This window comes from Trichosurus vulpecula, chromosome 3, assembly GCF_011100635.1.
Source record: "Trichosurus vulpecula isolate mTriVul1 chromosome 3, mTriVul1.pri, whole genome shotgun sequence".
NCBI lineage: Eukaryota > Metazoa > Chordata > Mammalia > Diprotodontia > Phalangeridae > Trichosurus > Trichosurus vulpecula.
The window spans coordinates 173201818-173221390 of NC_050575.1; the positions used below are offsets into that span (position 1 = coordinate 173201818).

A 19573-nucleotide genomic window follows, 5' to 3' on the forward strand; every position below is an offset into this window, starting at 1 on the left:
CCTCTCTCCCCCCCTCCCTCTCCCTCTCCCTCTCCCTCTCTTTCTCTCTCTCTGTAGATGGTGGATATTCACAAAGAAAAAACAGAACAATCCCTGCCCTCTGGAAGCTTAAAATCTATTGGTGGAAAACAACAAGTACATATATAACCATAAATATAAAATATATTCAAAGTATGAGGGAAGGAAGGAAAGCATATGGGTTTAATATGAAAGTCAAATTGTTAATAATTAAGCAGGAGTTCCAGAGGATACAATGGAAAACTGAGAAAGTGGAATAGGAATATCAGAGGGATGGGGCTGATGAGAAAGTTATGAGGGTGCCCCAAGGAGTAATGAGAAGGGAAAAGAGCTTCTGCCTAGGCATCCTACAACTAAGATCCATAGAAAATTTGAGTGCCATGCTCTTTGTAGTAGCAAAGGAAATGTTGGTTTGATTACCAGCTCCTGGGAAAGAAATGGAAGGTGGAGGGAAGAGATATAGAAGAGCAGATGCTCAGTGCCCTGTCCTTCCTAATAGAAAAGGTAGGCATTGCTGGAGTCCTAGGGCCAGGCTAGTTATCGAAAGTTTAATAGGAGACACCACGAGATTGAAAGGCCTTCATAAGCCCAAAAAAATAAAACCGTAATGGTAGAATTTTAGGCACCATGACATATCATCAGGAGATATTTGGAGTTTGGGAGTGGGCTTTCCTGCTACCTCCTAAATTAATCATTTCTATAATAGAAAACACTTTTTCAGTGTCTGTACTGAAATAGGGTGCCATCGAAAGCAACTCTAGTTTCCATGGGTGTACTTCAACTTGGCAAGTTCAGACAAATTATCTAGAGGAGCTTTCTGAAATCTTAAGCAAAGAACCTTTTGCAGATGATTTCTAAATTACCTCTCAAACTGTAGTCACTCACCTGAAGTGCCCAGAGAGTAATTTTTCTCTCTACCCACAAGATTGGGGCCCTGGAGAGACAGAGAATTCAAAAACAACAAAAACTCAGATATTATTGTATTCTTTTTATCCCACCTTTCTTGCAACCACCAACACCAATTGCTAATCATCAGCCATAGATAGGCAGTTAAGTCCAAGAACCTTGGGAGTATTGGTACCCCAGGACCTCTGACTCTGTTTTCAGCCCAGCCCTGGCAGCCACCCTCCTGGGGAGCAACCCTCATGGAGATATGGCCTGGCACCTGCTTCTACATGTACTAGAGCCCCAGTTCCTGAAGACTCAGAGAAGACAGTTCTTGTCAGCAAAGTCTGTAGCATTGTCAAATGGTTCAACATCAGAAACTGAGATCATTTTTGAAAAATGACATTAACGATAATTCACTACCGTCACTTTGTCACTGCACCAAGGACTATAAGACCTTTCCATCTGACTAGCGGCTGAAACCTATGTGTATTGTCTCCCCCATGAGAGCTCCATGAGAACAGGGACTGTGTTACGTTTTTATTTGTATCCTCAGTGCTTTACACATGGTAAGCACTACAAGAAATGCTTTTTCATTCATCCATTTGTATTCAATTCAACAAACATTTATTAGGCACCTATTACATGCAAGCTTTCAGAATCATTATCTCTGTGGTCTGCCACACAGTATCAAGCATCATCAATTAAGATTTCATAGCTTCAGAGTAGATTTTCCCTCCTTATGGCAAAGTACCTTTGCACTATCCAGGGAGCAAGAGTTTCCCAGGAAGATCAGTATTGAAGACATTGGGTCAATCTTTATAGAGGAAGATTTTGCTCAATACATTGGAAAACTTCCTAACAATCCAAAATTTCCCAACTGACCAAAAATTGGGATGAGTTCTCTCAGGTTGTATTGAGTTCTTTGCTCATGTTGAGGGAATTCCGGTAGAAGGTAAGCTTCTTTCAGTCAGGGATGGTTTCATTTATTGTCTCTGCATTCTCAGAAATTTGCACATAGTAGGCGCTTAATAAATGTTTGTTAGATTGATTCCAGTTTCTGCTCAGGTATGGTGGGTTGGATCAGATCATCTCTGAGCCTCAGGACTCTCCAACCTTAAAGAGCAGTGTGGTCAGAAGCTTTTCTGTGTTGGAAGCCTTGCATAACCCCAGGAAGACAGGCAAATAACAGTGAAGGGCAATTTGGTGTTTCCTGGAGGGAGGGCTGACAAGGAAGGAAGGTCTAATGACCAACGTCTATGAGGACTGAACTGGGAAGGGTCTGATAGGTTTGACAGCAGAGGCGTGAATGGCAGAATAGAAACTAAAGTGAGCCCAATTTAAAAACAAAACAAAACAAACTCCTCATAAGGCCTGCAGCCAGTGGAATAGAGCAAATGTTTAGATCTGGTAGGGTAGCCTTGAACATTTTAAAATCTCTAACCTCTTGGCAGATAATTGCCTCCCTCATTTATCCAATGAAGTAGGCTGTCAGACAGAGCTGGCTATCAGGAATACTCAGTTCAAGGACTGAAAGGCTGCATTATGCCAGAGAACAAGGAGTTTCTCGAGAGGAAATGGAAAAGCTGAGTCACTAAATTGCAGTCTCCAAGACCATCACATCCTGGTCTTATGGAAGTTGTGACACCTTTTTTTAAAATTTTTGGGCACCTCTTCTCCTTCTATTGGTACTATGTTAGAGAATTTAACATACATATGTAGGGGGCATGTTGGTTGAAATATGACCCTTGAATAGCATAACATTCTGCCTTTTTCAAAATTTTCAATGCTTTGAATATAAATTTGCCATCTAGGAAGTCAGAACACCACTATGTGAACTGTTACTACTTGATCAATTCAGCTTTTCTCTTTATAGTTACTTTGCTAAAGGCATTTTGTCCTATTGTAAAGTTCATGTGTAATTTGTTTGGTTTTTGCTAATAACTACTGGAATTATAAGAAAATAAACCAAACTTCTCATCTAAAAATAAAAGAAATATGGCCCTAGATAGGATCCTAGTATTATGGTTATAAAAGCTGAGAAGGACCCCAAAGTCTGTCTAGTGCAACCCTCTCATTTTACATGTAGTAGTAGTAGTTATTAACAGCTAGTAAATTTTTAAGACCGTATTTGAACTCAGGTCTACCTGACTCTAGCCCCAGTACTCTATACACTGAACCACCAAGCTGCCCATTTCTGAATATATCCCTCCCCAGTAAATCTTCTCTTGCAACAAAGACTAAAAAAGAAAAGTGTGTTCTACTAGCTAAAACAAAGCATTACAAGCTGGAGCCTTCCAACATCAAGGCTGAGAATCAGAGAGCCAAGCCCTCCAAGTTCACAAGCAGAGGCAGGGCCAACAGGAACTTTATACCTCCACACCCACATTACTTCTCTCTCTCCCTCAGTCTTGTCCATTCCTCAGTTTACCCTTGGTAGCACACATCTGTCTCTTATGTCATTTCTGCCCAACCAACTTATCTGGGCCATGCTGTCTTTGAAGTCATAAGAGAAATGTCCCCATAACCATGGCCATTGGATAATGGATTTAGAGCTGAAAGGACCTTGGATGACTACCCCCTCATTTTATAAATGAAGCAATGGAAATCCATAGCGTTTAAGAAATCTGTTTAAGATCACACTGAAAGTAAGTGATAAAGGTGGGGTTTGAACCTATATACTCTGACTCTAAAGCTCTTGCCACTTAACACACTGTTACTGGGCGAAATATCACCCAGATGTGAAAGATGGCGCGTTATCAGGCTTGATCAATGAGTGAACTTGTTTTGCTGAACTGTTTTGCTCTCGTCTCTGCCCTCTTCTCCCCACCTATCTACTCACCCTCTCTCTCTCTCTCTCTCTCTCTCTCTCTCTCTCTCTCTCTCTCTTTCTCTCTCTCTCCTCAGCTTTGCAACTAACCATGACAATAGGTCAAATTAAAAAAAAAAACCAGCATCTAAAAATCACAGATTAGAAAACATGAACATTTCCATTTGTAAATAAGTTTAGAAAAGAGGACTTTATATGAAACCTTGAATCAATTAATACAACTTATTTCATGAACTAAGTACACATGGTTTTATATATTAAATTTAACATGGTAGTACCAGCATGCCCTTGCTTCTCTGTATTTCCTCCTAAACTTTCTTCTAATCTCTTCTGTGAATTTTAAGAAATGTTTTGATGATGCTCTTTTCTTCCTTTTCTTTTTTCCCCTTATCTTTCCCTTCTAGTTTGCCTCCAGTTCACTTCCCCCAACCAATGGCACCAAAGTCTTCCTTTGTAACAAATAAATATAATCAAGTAGAACACATTTGTGTTTTATTGATCCAGTCTAAAAATGTATGTCCGATGTTTACTTCTAATTCATTGTTACTCTGCTAAAAGGTGGGAGGCATGCTTTATCCTCCAGAGCTGTGATTGGTCATCTCATCGATCAGTGTGCACCTAGCTCTTCTCTAAGTACTGCTTAGCTAACAAATTTGGGCCCTGAAAGCAATGAAGCCAAAGCATCAGCATCCCAGAAATAGCAGTCCTGGCAGAATAATCACCTAGAAATTCCAAGGATACCTCCACAGACATACCCCCTTATATATATAATAACTTACTCACATATTCTGCCCACTTGTTTCTGAGATAAAATTTTCTTCTCATGAAACTCATCCTGACTACAGTGATCTAATTAGTAGCATTCCTGAGTTTCTGAAGTTTCGGTAAGAATAACCATGGGAATGGGAACTCTTTCCAAGTGAAGCCATATTATTTTTAAAACTGGAAATTAACCATGGAATTTACACTTCATCTAATCTCACGAAGCCTTCAGAGGGTCTGATGTAAGAAGGGGCTGTTGGTTCAGCTATGTGCTCTTCCAGAGAGGAAATCACTCTCTGGATTACGATGTTTCCAAGGGCCCAAGGAATAAAATCCCTGCATTAATTTTCATTCCTATGTTTTGGTGGTAAAAGATCTTGATGGAAAAAAGGAGAAAAACATTAATAATAAGGCAGCACAAGTTAAATTAATTATTTTACCAAAGTTTGGCTTTGATATATTGTTGTGTGCCAGAGGTGACATTGCATTCCCAAAAGCTATTACAGAAAGGTGGGGGATGTCAAGCAATGAGCTTGTGTCTCCTACCAAGCTGGAAGGATTTGAGTATGGGGCTGCCAACAGGTTGTACAGCAGTTGTCTAAAGGTCAGCCTAATTAAGGTTGGGAGAGGCTCATCAACCAATCAGTCAACAAACATTTATTGAACACCAGGCCCTGGTGGATATTAAAACAAAAGGGGAGCTAGTCCTTGATATGCAAGAGCTTCCATTTATCACTGTTTTGCCACAGCCATACTGGAAGAACACCAGCTAAGGCACAGAGAGATATGATCTGCATAAGGGAGAGAACGCACGCACGCTGAAAACAATCACAGATCCTTGGATATGAGTTAATGGCTTCTAGATCAATTTATTCATTTATTGTGAATGTTTCAAATTTTATTTTGCATTCTTTGGGTTAACAAGCACTTATTATTTCTCTCTCTCATCTCTCCCCATTAGAAAAACAAAACAAAACCAATCCTTTGTAACAAATATGCATAATCAATCAAAGTAAATTGTCACCTTCATTTATTCATTTATTTAGAAGAATTTCACGTTCCCTATCAAGAGAACCGGTGATAATTAGGGAATCTTAGGTTGAAATTCGGGCAACCTCTACCACACAAGCTCATTGTTTGACATCCCCCACCCTTTTCTTCAGGAGTGGGGTGGGGTGGGGGTGGGGTTGTTCTTTCAAGCCTAATCGTCCACTTACCAATCAATCTCCGGTGATGACTGGTTAAATACTGTATAGTTCTGCTTGGGGCAGCCCCAGCTGTGGGAAGCCATGGAAGACAAGAGACAGACAGACCATTACAATCGAAGAGACAAGATCCAAATCATTTATTAAGAGTATTTAGGAGGTAAAAAAATTCTGTGCTAAAGAATACAAAGAAATATGGAAAAAAGCTTAGATGAAATGAAGAAACTTAGGCAGAGTCCAAAACATTCAAGAAGGTGACACAGGAGTCATGGTGGGTAGAATGCTGGACTTGGAGGCAGGAAAGCTTGAATTCAAAGCTTGTCTCAGACACTTACTAGCTGTGTGACCCTGAGTGAGGCACTTAACCTCTCCTACCCTCAGTTTTCTTATCTGTAAAATGAGGATAATAATAGCACCAGTCTCACAGGGTTGTTTTGGGTATCAAAGCAGATAATATATGTAAAGTGCTTTGCAAATGACAAAGCTTTATATAAATGCTGATTATATTATAATTATTTCACAAAAATAAGAAAGCCCTGGCAAAATATACAAACTCATAAAGAGATGCAAAAAAGATGATTTTGTTAAAGTTTACAACATATTTGTGACAAATTAAATTATATAGAGTTTATGGTTTCACATGTGGTTTAATTTTCATTTTTATTAATATTTTGTTGACAGTAATTAAATTTATAATAAAATTATTTAAACACAAAATGTTTGCATTTAAGTATAACCTTTCTTCACTGAAAATCTTATGGAATCCCATTATTACTAAATCTTTCATGATCATACATTAGTAGAATTAGATTAAAAATATTTTTAAAAATCTGGAAGGGAACTCAGAGATCAATATTTGATTGATAAGGAAACTGAGGCTTAGAGAAAGGAAGAGGTTGGCCTAAGGTCACACAGTGGGTCAATAGCTGAGATGGATTCAAATTCAGTCATCCTAACTCCTATTCCATCAAATCAGTACGACCCTTGGAAAACATGAAAAGTTGTCATAGATACTTGCTCAGGAGTCAGAGGATCTGGGTCCAAATCCCCCCTCTTTTGCTTACTACCTTTGTGACCTTGGACAAGTCACTTAGTTTCTTTGAGCCTCAGTTTCCTCATTTGTAAGATGAAGGGGTTTGACTATATGGCCTCTGAGATTCCTAGAGCTATGATAATAGATCCCATCACCCATCTTTTTTTTTTCTAGGTTGTTACTTCTGCTCCCCTCTTTTCTCCAGCCTCTTCCTTCTACCTTCCCCTCCAACATTTCTGGCCCAAAGACCCACGGGCTTCCAGCCAGATAAAAACCATGCGCCCTTGACCTAGAGGGGGATCTGTCAAGCCATATTTATTAAGCACCTACCAGGCCACCAGGCTTTGCACAATGTGCTGTGAGGAGACACACAAAAATCAAAACAATACCCAGCCTCAAGCAGCTTACGTTTTATCCAAGGAAACAAAATAATTGATTAGATACAACATAGTTAAATACAACAAAATTAGATACAAAATAGAAACAAAGTGAATACAAGGTAATTTTCAACATCAGGCAGCTGGGGTTGGGGAGAGGCTCAGGAGAGGGCTCACTTGAGAGCGCAGAAGGTAGCAAGCTGAGAGGTGAGGAGGGAGGGTATCGCAGGCAATGGGGGTGCCATTATCACTTTTTGTGGCTGTGATATATAGCCCTTCTGGGGCAGGCTGAGAGCAGACCCTCACTAGAAGCAATCTTTCCCCTTCCTTCCCCCAACAAATATTTGGACACAGGCAACTCAATCAAAGTGCCGTTCTACAAATGTAGGGTAAGGGATTGGACGTGCGATTTAACTAGTATAGTTAACTCTCTGGTGAGGAAGTTGCTACCAGTGCAGGTACTACAACTTACAGTTGTAGAGAGTGGTTTACACAGGGTCACATGGGCAATATGTGTGAGAGGTGGGCCTCAAACCCAGGCCTTCCTGGCTCCCAGACCAACTTTCTATCTACTGCACGGGGGTTCCCCATCCCTGTTATATCATCTTATCTCTCCTTTAAGGAAACAGCAATAAAAACCAAATTCTAGAGCGGTTTGAACTTTTCAAAGCTCTGGCAGCCCACAATATTTTGTCTTTGCAAAATTCTTTGAGGGTAGGTATAAGTAGATTTTATTATGCCCATTTTTACTGGTGAGGACGCTGCATCCAAAAAGGTCAAGTGACTTGCCCAAGGTCAAACTGATGAATTGGAACTAGAATGTGCACTTCTATGCAGCTTTGGGAGATGACACAATGTTTCTCCCACTCCCATCCCCAAATCTAATCCTTGGGGAATCACTGTCAGCAGCTGTAGCTGCAAAAATACAGTGTCTGAGAGCATCTGCAGGAAGGGGATAAGTGTCACTCTGAGGTATAGCACCTGAGATGTCAGAGTCTGAAGTCTGGCTGTTGGAAGAAGGGCTGAGACTTTGGACTTCAAGATCAGAGGTGAGGGAAAGAATGGGAGGAAAGAACCAACTAGTAAAGTTGTAGGGTCCTAGAAAGTCACCAGCCCAACCACAAACCACTCAGACCCACCAGATACTCTGATCATATGCATATATGCATACATATGTACACCCATAAATACGTATACGTGTGTATATATATATATATGTAATATATATATATATATGTAATATATATATATATATATATAAATATATTTGATGAGTTGGGATTGGAACTGATATATATATATATATATACATATACACATAGGTATATATAAATATGTATATATGTATTTGTTTTCAACTGTTTTTATAAAATTATACATGTCTCTATCTGCTTATCTATTTACATATATACATATATGTAGGTATATACACATGCCTATATGTAGATACACACATATACATATGTATATCAGTTTCAATCCCAATTCATCAATTACATATATGTATATCTATGTGCCTATCAACATAGATATGTGTATATACACATATACATGTGTATATATATCCGTTCCTATCCCAATTCATAAATTATATTTCTATATACATATACATCTGTCTATCCATCTACCTATCTATCTCTTATATAACCTAGTGTATCTCCATAGCAAAGTACTATTAGAGAGATAGTTATGGTGTCATGCAGAGAGTGCTGGGCCTGGAGTGAGGAATAGCTGGGTTTGAATCCTCCCTCACATACAGTTATCTGTGTGACCCTAGGCACTTCATTTAATTTCTTTGGACCTCTATTTCCTCATCTGTGAAATGAGGGAGTTTGACCTCATGACTTCTAAGGTCCCTTCTATCTCTAAATCTATGATCACAAACTAGCAGATCCCCTGAGGGGATCCATAATAGATCCTTGTAACAAAGGAATAGATCCCCACTGCAAACCAGGGAGTTTCTAGAACGGATCCTCATTATGAAAACAGGGATCTATTGCAGACCAAGATGGTTGCCTTGACAACTCACCATCCAATCCCCTGGACTGGGTCATCGAGAAGGACTCGGACAATGTACAGGAGACAGGTGAGCAGCTTTAGAGAAAAGTTGAACAACCTGATTCTCAGGCCTGCAAGAGGAAAGAAGCATATTAGGGAGGAAAGGAAGAGGTATCAGTAGACATACATGTATGTGCTCAGCCCCAGGCTCCAGCTTCCAGCACCAGCTCTAATTCTCCAGGGCTGACAATGACTTCGGTGGGAACAAATTCACTTTCTACGCTTTAAAGATCAGAGCAGTGTGAGGCATCTCTATTGGTCCTTTCCTTCCCTTTAGGGGAACTAAATAAATGGGTACAGTTCTGGATGCAGAGTCAGGAAGAGCCGAGTTAAATTCTTCTTCAGCCCCTTCCTAGCTGGGTGATGTAGTACCCTCATTTATGAAGTGAAGGGATTGGCCCTGATGACTTCTGAGGTCCCTTCCAGCTCCAAATCTTACGAATCTCAGGCAGACAGAGATGTGTGTATGCTTGGAGGGAGCTGGGGGGGTCTTGCCATGTCCCCAGGTTACTCTCTCTCAGCTTCAGTTTCTCCTCTGTACAATGAGGATAATGACAGCACTTGACTTCTAGGGTTGTTAAAGAGACAACATACAAATAAAAGTGAATTGTATGTGAAACTGTGATCTCCTATTACATACAGTTTGTTTTCTTTAAAGTGTATATAAAATTTAGCCTTGTAACCTGAGGGCTCCCCCACCCTATTCTACCCTGAACATCCTTTTGCTCAAAGAGGAGCTTTCAAGAAATGCTGATGTAAGGAAGAACATTCTAACAAATAAAGCTGCTACAAAATGATTTGGGCTGCATCCTAAGGGAGCAAGCTCCCCCTCACTAGGAGGATTCAAGTAGAGGCTGGGTGATCCTGTGAGGGATGCCACAGAATTGATGGGAGGTTTGGTGAATGGCCTTTGTGGTCTGGCCTGGTTCTAGAATTCAATGATTAATTAAAGAAAGGCTGGGAAGTTTTGGAGATTTTATGTCAGGCTTCCAGGTTTTTTAGTGCAGCCTTTCACCAGTGTCCCTGAAGGCTCTAGAGAGCAGCCTTGGCTTCTGACTTAGAACAAACATTTCCATACAAACTCTAAGATTCAATCTGTTCACTGGGAAAGCCACCAGTTCTACCCTTATTGAGAACTAGAAGAGTGCCTTCTTCCCAATTCCTATACCTCCCCTCTCTATTACCCCTCAACACACACATACTGGACGTGAATTTTTCCTTCCTCCCCCTTAGAAGCGCAGAAGGGCTACTAGAAACAGCTTCCTTCTCCAACAGCTGCAGTAGGAGGTAGGGGTGACAGTGGGGACTTAGATGCTAAGCTTTAGTGAATTACAAAAGGATATAGTACATAGTGGGCTGCATTTGGAGTCAGGAAGCCTGGGGTTTGAAGCCCTCCACAGACACTTACTAGTTGTGTGGCCCTGGACAAGTCACACAGCCTCTCTGGGCTTGGGTACCCTCACCTGTAAAATTCAGGGATTGGACTTGATGTCCTCTGAGGTCCCTTCCCGTTCTAAATCTATGGTCCTATGAATCTCAGCCCGACAGACCGATCCCCCATCATGGTAAGTCCTGGGAGGCAGCTGGGAGTGTTTGCCCATATCCCTGGCTTTAAGTTGGTGTAGATTGGCCTGATGCATCCTGGGGATCAGGGCAGCATAGCCAGGCTATGAACAGAGAGAGGCACTTTTTGGCAACCAGAGTACATCTCTGGTCTATCCCAAAATGACCTTTGGCATCTTACTCAGGGGATAGCAGCAGGGGCTGTGTATGATCTTGACCCCATATGGGCACTTCTGATGAGTTTAAGGATCAGTCTATTTAAAAAATACAGCAACAGGATTATAGAATCACAGAGCTGAAAGGGATCTTAGAACGTAGCATATAAGATGTCAGAGATAAAAGTTCGTTCAGATTCATCCCTTCGTTTTTTCAGAGAGGGGTACTGGTGACTCTTAGAATGTCAGTATTGGAAGATATTTTAGAAACTTGATCAAGGTGACCAAGTCAGGCACAAAGCCAGGACACAAACTCATATCCCCTTTCTCCTAAGAATCAAGGCAATCTGGTTCAGTGGAAAGATCACTGGATTTGGAGTTTGGTGTCCTGGATTCAAGTCCTAGTTCCACCACTAACTTACTACTTGTATCTGTCACTCTATGCAGAGGTTGTATCTGCAGCATCTCTGAAAGAGTTGTCAATCTTCTGCTTGAGCACTTTAAGGGACGGGGTGCTCATTCCCTCAGGACAAAGCTCAGTTCATTTTGTAAAGGTCAATTAGGAAGTTCTTCCATACGAACCTTTCAGAACAAAAGCTGGAGCCAGATCCGATTTCCACAACATTCCTCTTATTTTTTGACTCAGAAAAGAAACCACTAATAGTGGTGGGGCCTCTGTCAGATAATTTCAGGTATTAGGTCTCATTCTACTCAGGCATTATGTGTCATTCATCGGAGGCAGCGACAGATGTCTCTAGAGTAGAAAAGACCAGTGCCTAGGACAGTGCTGAGCACATAATAGACATTTAATAAATGCTTGTTGATTGATTGGTGGGCAGGGCACTTACCCTCTCTATACTTCAACCTGCAAAATCACAGATAGTACCTGTGTGATCTTGGACTAGATAATTCATTTCTGTGGGCCTCCATTTCCTCATCTATAAAATAAAGGTGTTGGATTAGATGACCTCTATAAGGTCCCTTCCAATTCTAAATCTATGATTATGTGATCTCAGAGTTGGAAGGGACCTCAGAAATCATTCAATCCAACTCCTACTTGAGCAACGATTCCCTCCAATAGTTAGCATCTATATAGCGTGTTAAGATGCGCACAGTGCTCCAAAAATATTGCCTCACTCTGGGAGCAAGGACTTCCACATTATAGATAAGAAAACTGAGGCAAACAGTGGTTAAGTGACTTACTCAGAGTCACACAGCTAGTAAATGTCCAAGGCTAGATTTTCCAGACTCCGGGTCAACACTACCCATTAAGCCATCTTGCTTGATCCCTTTATAACATAGTTGCTTAGTGGTCATTGAACTTTTGCTTACAAACATCCACTAAGGGGGATCTGATACATCCCCAGGCAGTGTCTTCCACTTTTTGATAGCTCTAATTGCTAGGAAGCTTTTCATTATGCCAAATCCAAAGTTGCTGCACAGCAACTTCCATGCATTGCTCCTAGTTTTTCCTCTGAGGCCAATTTAAACAGGCCTGATCCTCCTTCCCCATTAGAATAGGAACCCTTAGAATATTTGAAGACATGAATACCATGTCTCTATGAAGTGTTTTCTTTCAGGCAAAATATCACAACTTCTATCAGTTCTTATGTGGTATGAGCAGAAGGTCCTTCACTACCTTCACTGTCCTTCTCTGTGTGCTGTTCAGTTTATCAGTCTTCTTCCTTAAAATGTGGGACCCGGAGCTTAACACAGCCCTCAAGAGGTGGTCCACCAGAGGAGAAAGTACAAGACTATCACTGTTCTAGTCCTGAGACACTATGCCTCTTATTTCCTAATCTGTAAAATGAAAGTATTATATGACAGGATCTCCACAGTCTCTTTAGGCTCTAAATGTTACAATCGTTTGCTAAAATGTCTATGATCCTACCCTTAAATGCTTAAAAAGCAGGTATTAGGACTTCAGTGAACATCCATGAATCCAGAGGTGCAGAGCTGATGGATTCAGGATATATAAGACACATCTTTTTTGGACACGGCCAATAAGTGAATTTGTTTTGCTTGACTATCCATATTTCTTACAAGGATCCCTCCCTCCCTCCCTCCCTTCCTTCCTTCCTTCCCGAAAATAGATTTCTAACTACATAAGTATTTTGGCCTGGCCAACAGTAACCAGCAGAGGGCGGGGCTGTTTCGTTTATTGTTTATAAAAGGACTTCTGAATTGGTTGTTTGGCTATTGAGAGACCTCATTACTAACAACAAAGACAAGACATATTTACAAAGTGTCTACATTGTGCTTTGTAAATATTCCATAACCCTTACTAAGAGGCCGAGATTATTGATGTAATGGTTAATTAAGGCTACGGAACACTCATTAAAAGACATAGCTCGTGCATCTTAATTACAACAATGTGCTATCAATTAGTTCTGTGGATCATACAGTACTGAGGCTCTTTAGAGTTGGAACAAACATTGTTTGTTGATCAATCATGTTCACAACATCATCCTGGTTTCCAGGAATGCTGTGTGCTATGGCAGGGATAGGAGCTAAGACAGGGGATGCCTTTCTGTGGGATCCTTTGTTCACTGTAAGGCATAGAATAAATCCTTCAATAAAACTTTGGAAAACTTTCGCTTAATGAACTTTTGTCTAAGTCATTGTCATTCTGCAAATAGCTGGGTTGTAGTTCTGGTTTTTTCCACTGCTTTGCTGTATGACCTTAGGCAAGTCACTTACTCTCTCTGGGCTTTACTTTTGTTACATGTAAAATGATGGGAATGAACTAGATACGTTCTAAGCTCCATTTCTTCCATATGTGATATTTCATTGCTTGGGCATTCAGATATTTATCCATTAAAAGCATATGTAGTTGGATGCCTCCTTGCACTGCTGATTTTGATTTTCCTTACCACATTAAAAACCTCATTCATTTAGGAAAGTCTACCTAATTTGACAGCGTTCTTGCTTGTACTTTAAGGGGAACAACCATTTGAAAAGTCCTGGAGTGGAATGATAGAAGAAAGCCAGTGCAAACAGTTTTCAACCATAGTGGCTCCTGCCCAGCACTGCCAAGATGGGGGCTTAGAGCTATGTCCCATGGCTACACATAGCTATTCACATTAAATCAATTCATATTTCCTGTGACCAACAGTATTTGTGAGACAGATGGATGGAGTCAGGGCTTAGTGCATGTGTGAAGGTTACAGCACAATTGGTGGCTGGGCATTAGGTTTCAGGCTGTGGTCAGCCCAGTTTAAGGAGCTGTTGCCTTCAAATTCAAAGGCACTGTAACTCAATTCAATTCAACAAGTATTTATCAAGTTCCTCCTACAAGTTAAACACTCTGGGAGTTGCTGAGGTTACAAAGAAAAAAATGAAACAATCCTTCGAGGAGCTACAAACTCTTGGCAGGGAGGGGATACAACATGTACACAAGGAAATTACAAAGTAAGATCAAGTAACTTCGAGGAGAGAAGGCTAATAACTAAGGAGGATCAGGAAAAGCCTTACATAGGAGGAAACACCTGAGCTGTGCTTTATGGGAAGCTAGGGATTCTCTGAGGTGGAAGTGAAGGAGCGAATACATTCCAGACATAGGCAACCACTTGCGCAGGGGTACAAAGGTGAGAGGTGGTGGGAGACAGCTGCGAGGCCCAGCTAACTGTAATGGAGAGTACATAGAAGGATTAGTATGAAACAAGACTGGAAAGATAGCTGGGAGTTGACTTGTAGAGGGTTTTAAGGCTGGTGATTTTGCATTTTATCTCCTAGACGGACAATAGATAGCCACGTTGTGCACGTGTGTGTGTGTGTGTGTGTGTGTGTGTGAAAAAGACAGAGACAGAAAGACAGAGAGTCAGCTTTATATTTTAGGAATATCAATTTGGCAGTCACATGGAAGACTGATTGGAGAAGGAAGAGACACAGGCAGGAAGACCAATTATGAAGGTATTAGAATAGTTGAGGCATGTATTTGGAAGGAAAGGATATCTGTGAGAAATGTTGTGGAGGTAGAATTAACAAGACTTGAAACCCCGGGTGGCTATAGCGGATACAGAAAGGTCAAGGACAAATTCAAGATTGAGAACCTGGGTTTCTGGAAGGATGATGATGCTGTCAGCTGAAATATGGAAGTTAATTAGAGGTATGAGTTTTTTTGGAGAATAGAATGCATTTGAGATGCCTATTCAGGGACAACCAAGTGGATACACCCAGAAGACAGTAATGTGGTAATGTGGGGCTGGAATTCAGAAGAAAAATTAAGGCTCTAGATATATAGATTTGGGAGTCTGTATAGTTTATATAGAGGTGATAACTGAATGCATAGGAGTTGATATCACCAAAGGAGGATGCTCTCATTTAGCAGGCAAGAGGGTTATAATGATCTAGTTAAAAAAAAGACTGAAAAGGAAAGGTCAGCTGGAAAGATAAGGAAGGATAAAGTATCCAGAAGGAGGGATGATTAACAGTATCAAAACCTGCAGAGAGGTCAAGGAGGATACGACTAAGAAAAGACCATTGCATTGACTTTACCACTTACAGACAAAAGTTTCAGTCAAATTATGAGGGTCAGAAGCCAGATTGCAAGGGATTAGGAAATGAGTGGGAGACCAGGAAATGGAGGCACCTGAGTTTAGACAACTTTTTCCAAAAGTTAAGTCTGGGAGAAGAAATATAGTATGGTAACTCATAATAATAGCTAGTATTTATATAGTACTTTAAATTTTGCAAAACACTTTATATACGTTAACTTATTTGATCCTCACAACAATGCTGTGAATAAGTGCTATGATTCCCATTTTACAAATGGGGAAATTTAGGCACAGAGAAGTTAAGTGATCTACACAGAGTTACACAACTAGTAGGTGTCTGACGCAGGATTTCAACTTATCTCTTCCTGACTCCAAATCCACTAATCTACCTAACTGCTCCCATCTAGCTTGAGGGAATGGCAGTGTCATTGGTTTTAAGAATCAAGTAATTAGAAACTCTGGTCTTTCAAGTCTGAGCTGGGCTTTAAGAAAAAAAAAAGAAAAGAAAAGGCCTAGAACACGTAATTTAATAGAAACAGCAATGGATTTGGAGCCAGAATTTGAATCACTTTGGCTTTCTTGGCTTCAGTTTCTTCACCTATTAATTAGAGCGGGGTATTGGTTTTGAAGACTGTCAATCTTATGTCCCTCTCCGCCTCACAGATTTCATATAGATTTAGAACTGGAAGGGACATTAGAGTTCATCTAGTCCAACCATCTTGCTTTACAGATGAGAAAACTGACATCCTCTTTGGAGTCAGTTTGGAATCCCCAGTAGACTTGGGATTCTGAGCCCAGCTCCTCTCGCTCCAGAAACAGTGCTTTTTCAACTACAAGCTGGTATTCATATTCCATATTTTCTAGTTCTTTCATCATCTCATTGTTCTTTTTCTGTCTGAGGTACCACCATTCTTCTAGCTACCTACCTTTAAAACCTTGGAGTTTTCCGTTTTCAATCAGTTGCCACGGCTCGTCAAGTCAACCTTCCCACATATCTTACATCTATGCCTTTCTCTCCATTCACATACCCATCATCCTTGTTCAGGCTTTCAGCATCTCCAGTCTAGATTATTGTAATAGTCTATGATTTGGTTTCTTTGCTTCTGGTCTTTCACTTCTTAAACTCATGCCCTATACAGCTGTCAACATTATATTCATATCACTACCCTACTCAACAATCTCTATTAGCTCCTTATTGTCTCTAGAATAAAACATAAATTCAGCTAGATGTTTAAAATCTTCTAAAATCTGGTTCCAGTCCTCCTTTCTAGATGTATTTCCCATTATTCCCTTTCATATACTCTACATTCCAGCCAAGGTGATTTAATTGTTTCTAAAACATAGCATTCTATCCCTCACTTCTGTGTTTTGACACCTGTGTTTGGAACGTATTCCTCATCTCCACTTAGAATCATTACCTTCCTTTAAGGCTTAACTCATTGGTTCCACCTCCTTCAGGAACTCTTTCCTGATATTCCTATTTGTTAACTCTCTCTTCCTCCTCAAATTACCTAAAATTCACTTACTTACCTGTTTGCATATTATATCCCCCTGCCCAGTGAAACTGAGAGCAGGGTCTATTTTTCATTTTTGTTTTTGGGTACTTATCACTTAGTACAGCATCTACACATAGTAGACAATTCATGTTTGTGGAACTGAGTTTAGATCTATTTCTTTTTCATCTTCTCCTTTTTTCCCCCACTGACCTTTTCATCTCCTCTCATTCTCCTCTCACCTTCCCCTTTTCTGTGTCTTTCTTACCTAGAGAATTAGATGAATGCAAATATGTGTTAATATTTTTCAGTGGGTAAAGGTAGGTGTGTGGTGTGTGCATGTGTGTGCTTAATGGTGGAGTCACCATTCTCACTCCTTTGTCCATTCCTTTTTCCTCATTCAGAGTTTGTATTTCCAGATACTCTGGCCCCCACAATCCTTATCCATCCATGCCCGGCACTTACTGGATCTTTGGTTTTTTATGAAGAACAGCTTGAGTCTCTCTTTGAAGGTGTTCTCATTGACATAGAACTCTACTTGTACCCTGCAGGAAAAAGAAAAAAACAAGAGGAAAAGAGGCTTTAGGGCAGGGCTTGTATGTTGGGGTCTCCCTGTCCTCATAAAATGAGGAGGAATAGTTGGACTCTATGATCTCTTATGGTCCCTTCTGATTCCATCGCTTTATGTCCTACAAATTTAGTAGACCGCCTCATAGGAAAAATAGTAATAGCTCAGCTAAAGCCAGTTTATTGCCAAACCTGGTCCCATTTTTCCAGGGATAAATGAACCTTGGAGGAAACCAACAAAAACATACCAGATTAATTTAACTCCACAACCCCTTCCCTACCACCAGATGTTTGAAACAGGAGCATCCATTAAGATGCCACTCTAGGGTCACACTAAATGCCAACTTCTCTCTAAGGGGAGAATATTAACTACTGCACTGGCTATTATTTAGGGTGGGGGTGAGATTGAAGGTGGGAGTAGAAGGATGCATGAATGAGTGTGGAGAAGGGGAGATATTTTTGCCTGGAAAAGTCTCAGCCTGCTTTGGAGGGAAAAATAAGAGGGTGACTGTCCTGTCCTTGCAGGAGACATTCATCCAAAACTTCTTGAACTTGGACTATCTGCCTGCCATTTTGCACTTAATCTTGTAAGCAGATATAAGAAGTCGGTGGAAAAAGGCATTCAACCTTGTGAAAAAAAGATTGAGAAATGCCTTAGGGAAGTTACTGTCAATACAGGACTGGCACCCTCCATATCAACTGTTCCTAGCCCCCCAGTTGTGCCTAACTTTGAAGGACCAGTGACCAAAAAATAAAATCCTCATGGTCTCTTCCTTACCCTCCAACTATAATTGGGAGCCACTAATTGATACAGAGGTGAATGCCATCTCACTCACTCTCAATAATGACAAACCCTGGTAGCTCACTCTCTGCCTTAACTTAATTTTTAAAAAAATAATATTTTATTATTTTCCCAATTACATGTCAAGTCAATTTTTAGCATTCATTTTTACAAGATTTTGAGTTCCAAATTGTTCTCCCTCCTTCCCCTTCCCTTTTCTGAAAATGGTAGGCAATTTGATATAGGTTATACATGTGTTATTATGTAAAACATATTTCTGTGTTAGTCGCAGGTATGAAAGAAGAAACAGATCAAAAAGGAAAAAAAAACCATGAAAAAGAATAAAGTAAGTGAAAAAAATGCTTTGATTGACATTCAGAGGCCATCAGTTCTTTATCTGGATGTGGATAGCATTTTCCATCCTGAGTCATTTGTCCTTGTCTTAGATCATTTTGTTGCTGAGAAGAGCTGAGTCATTCATAGTTGATCATCATACAATGTTGCTGTTACTGTGTACAATGTTTTCCTGGTTCTGCTCATTTCACTTGGCATCAGTTTATACAAGTGTTTCCAGTTTTTTCTGAACTCTGCCTGTTCATCATTTCTTATTGCATAATAGTATTCCATTATATTCATATACCACAGCTTATTTACCTATTTGCCAATTGATGGGCATCCCCTCTATTTCCAATATTTTGTAACTATGAAAAGGGCTGCTATAAATATTTTTGCACATGTAGGCTCTTTCCCCTTTTCTATGATCTCTTTTGGATATAGGCCTAGTAGTGGTATTGCTGGATCAAAGGATATGTACATTTTGGTTGCCCTTTGGGCATAGTTCCAAATTTTTCTCCAGAATGGTTAGACCAGTTTACAACTCCACCAACAGTGCATTAGTGTCCCAATTTCCCCACATCCTGTCCAATGTTTATCATTTCCCTTTTATTTTTGTCATATTAGCCAAACTAATAGGTGTGAGACAGTGCCTCAGATTTGTTTTAATTTGCATTTCTCTAATCAAAAGTGATTTGGAGCATTTATTCATATGCCTATAGATAGCCTTGATTTCTTCATCTGAAAACAGCCTGTTGACCACTTTGGCCACTTATCATTTAGGGAATGACTTGTATTCTCATAAAATTGACTCAGTTCTCTATATATTTGAGAAATGAGACCTTTATCAGAGATATTTGCTGCAAAGATTGTTTCCCAGCTCTCTGCTTTCCTTCTAATCTTGGTTGTATTGGTTTTATTTGTACAAAAGCTTTTTATTTAAATATAATAAAAATTAACTATTTTACATTTCACAATGCTTATAACTCACTTAACTTCTCCTTTAAGAATTTGGTG

At 40.1% G+C, this 19573-nt stretch overlaps 1 protein-coding gene across 3 annotated transcripts in view; it reads right to left on the reverse strand.

Moving 5' to 3' along the window:
- The window catches only part of KCNT1 (potassium sodium-activated channel subfamily T member 1), a 194565-nt gene that overhangs the window by 60847 nt on the left and 114145 nt on the right, over positions 1–19573 (reverse strand). For 2 of the 3 annotated variants that reach the window (XM_036750629.1, XM_036750628.1), the window contains exons 2-4: positions 17341–17420; positions 9140–9239; positions 904–952 (exon numbers count right to left, since the gene is read on the reverse strand). In XM_036750629.1, the coding sequence (XP_036606524.1) occupies positions 904–952; positions 9140–9239; positions 17341–17420 (229 nt within the window). Of the gene's footprint in view, positions 1–903; positions 953–5712; positions 5773–9139; positions 9240–17340; positions 17421–19573 lie in introns of all 3 variants that reach the window. The other variant, XM_036750627.1, reaches the window with a different exon arrangement.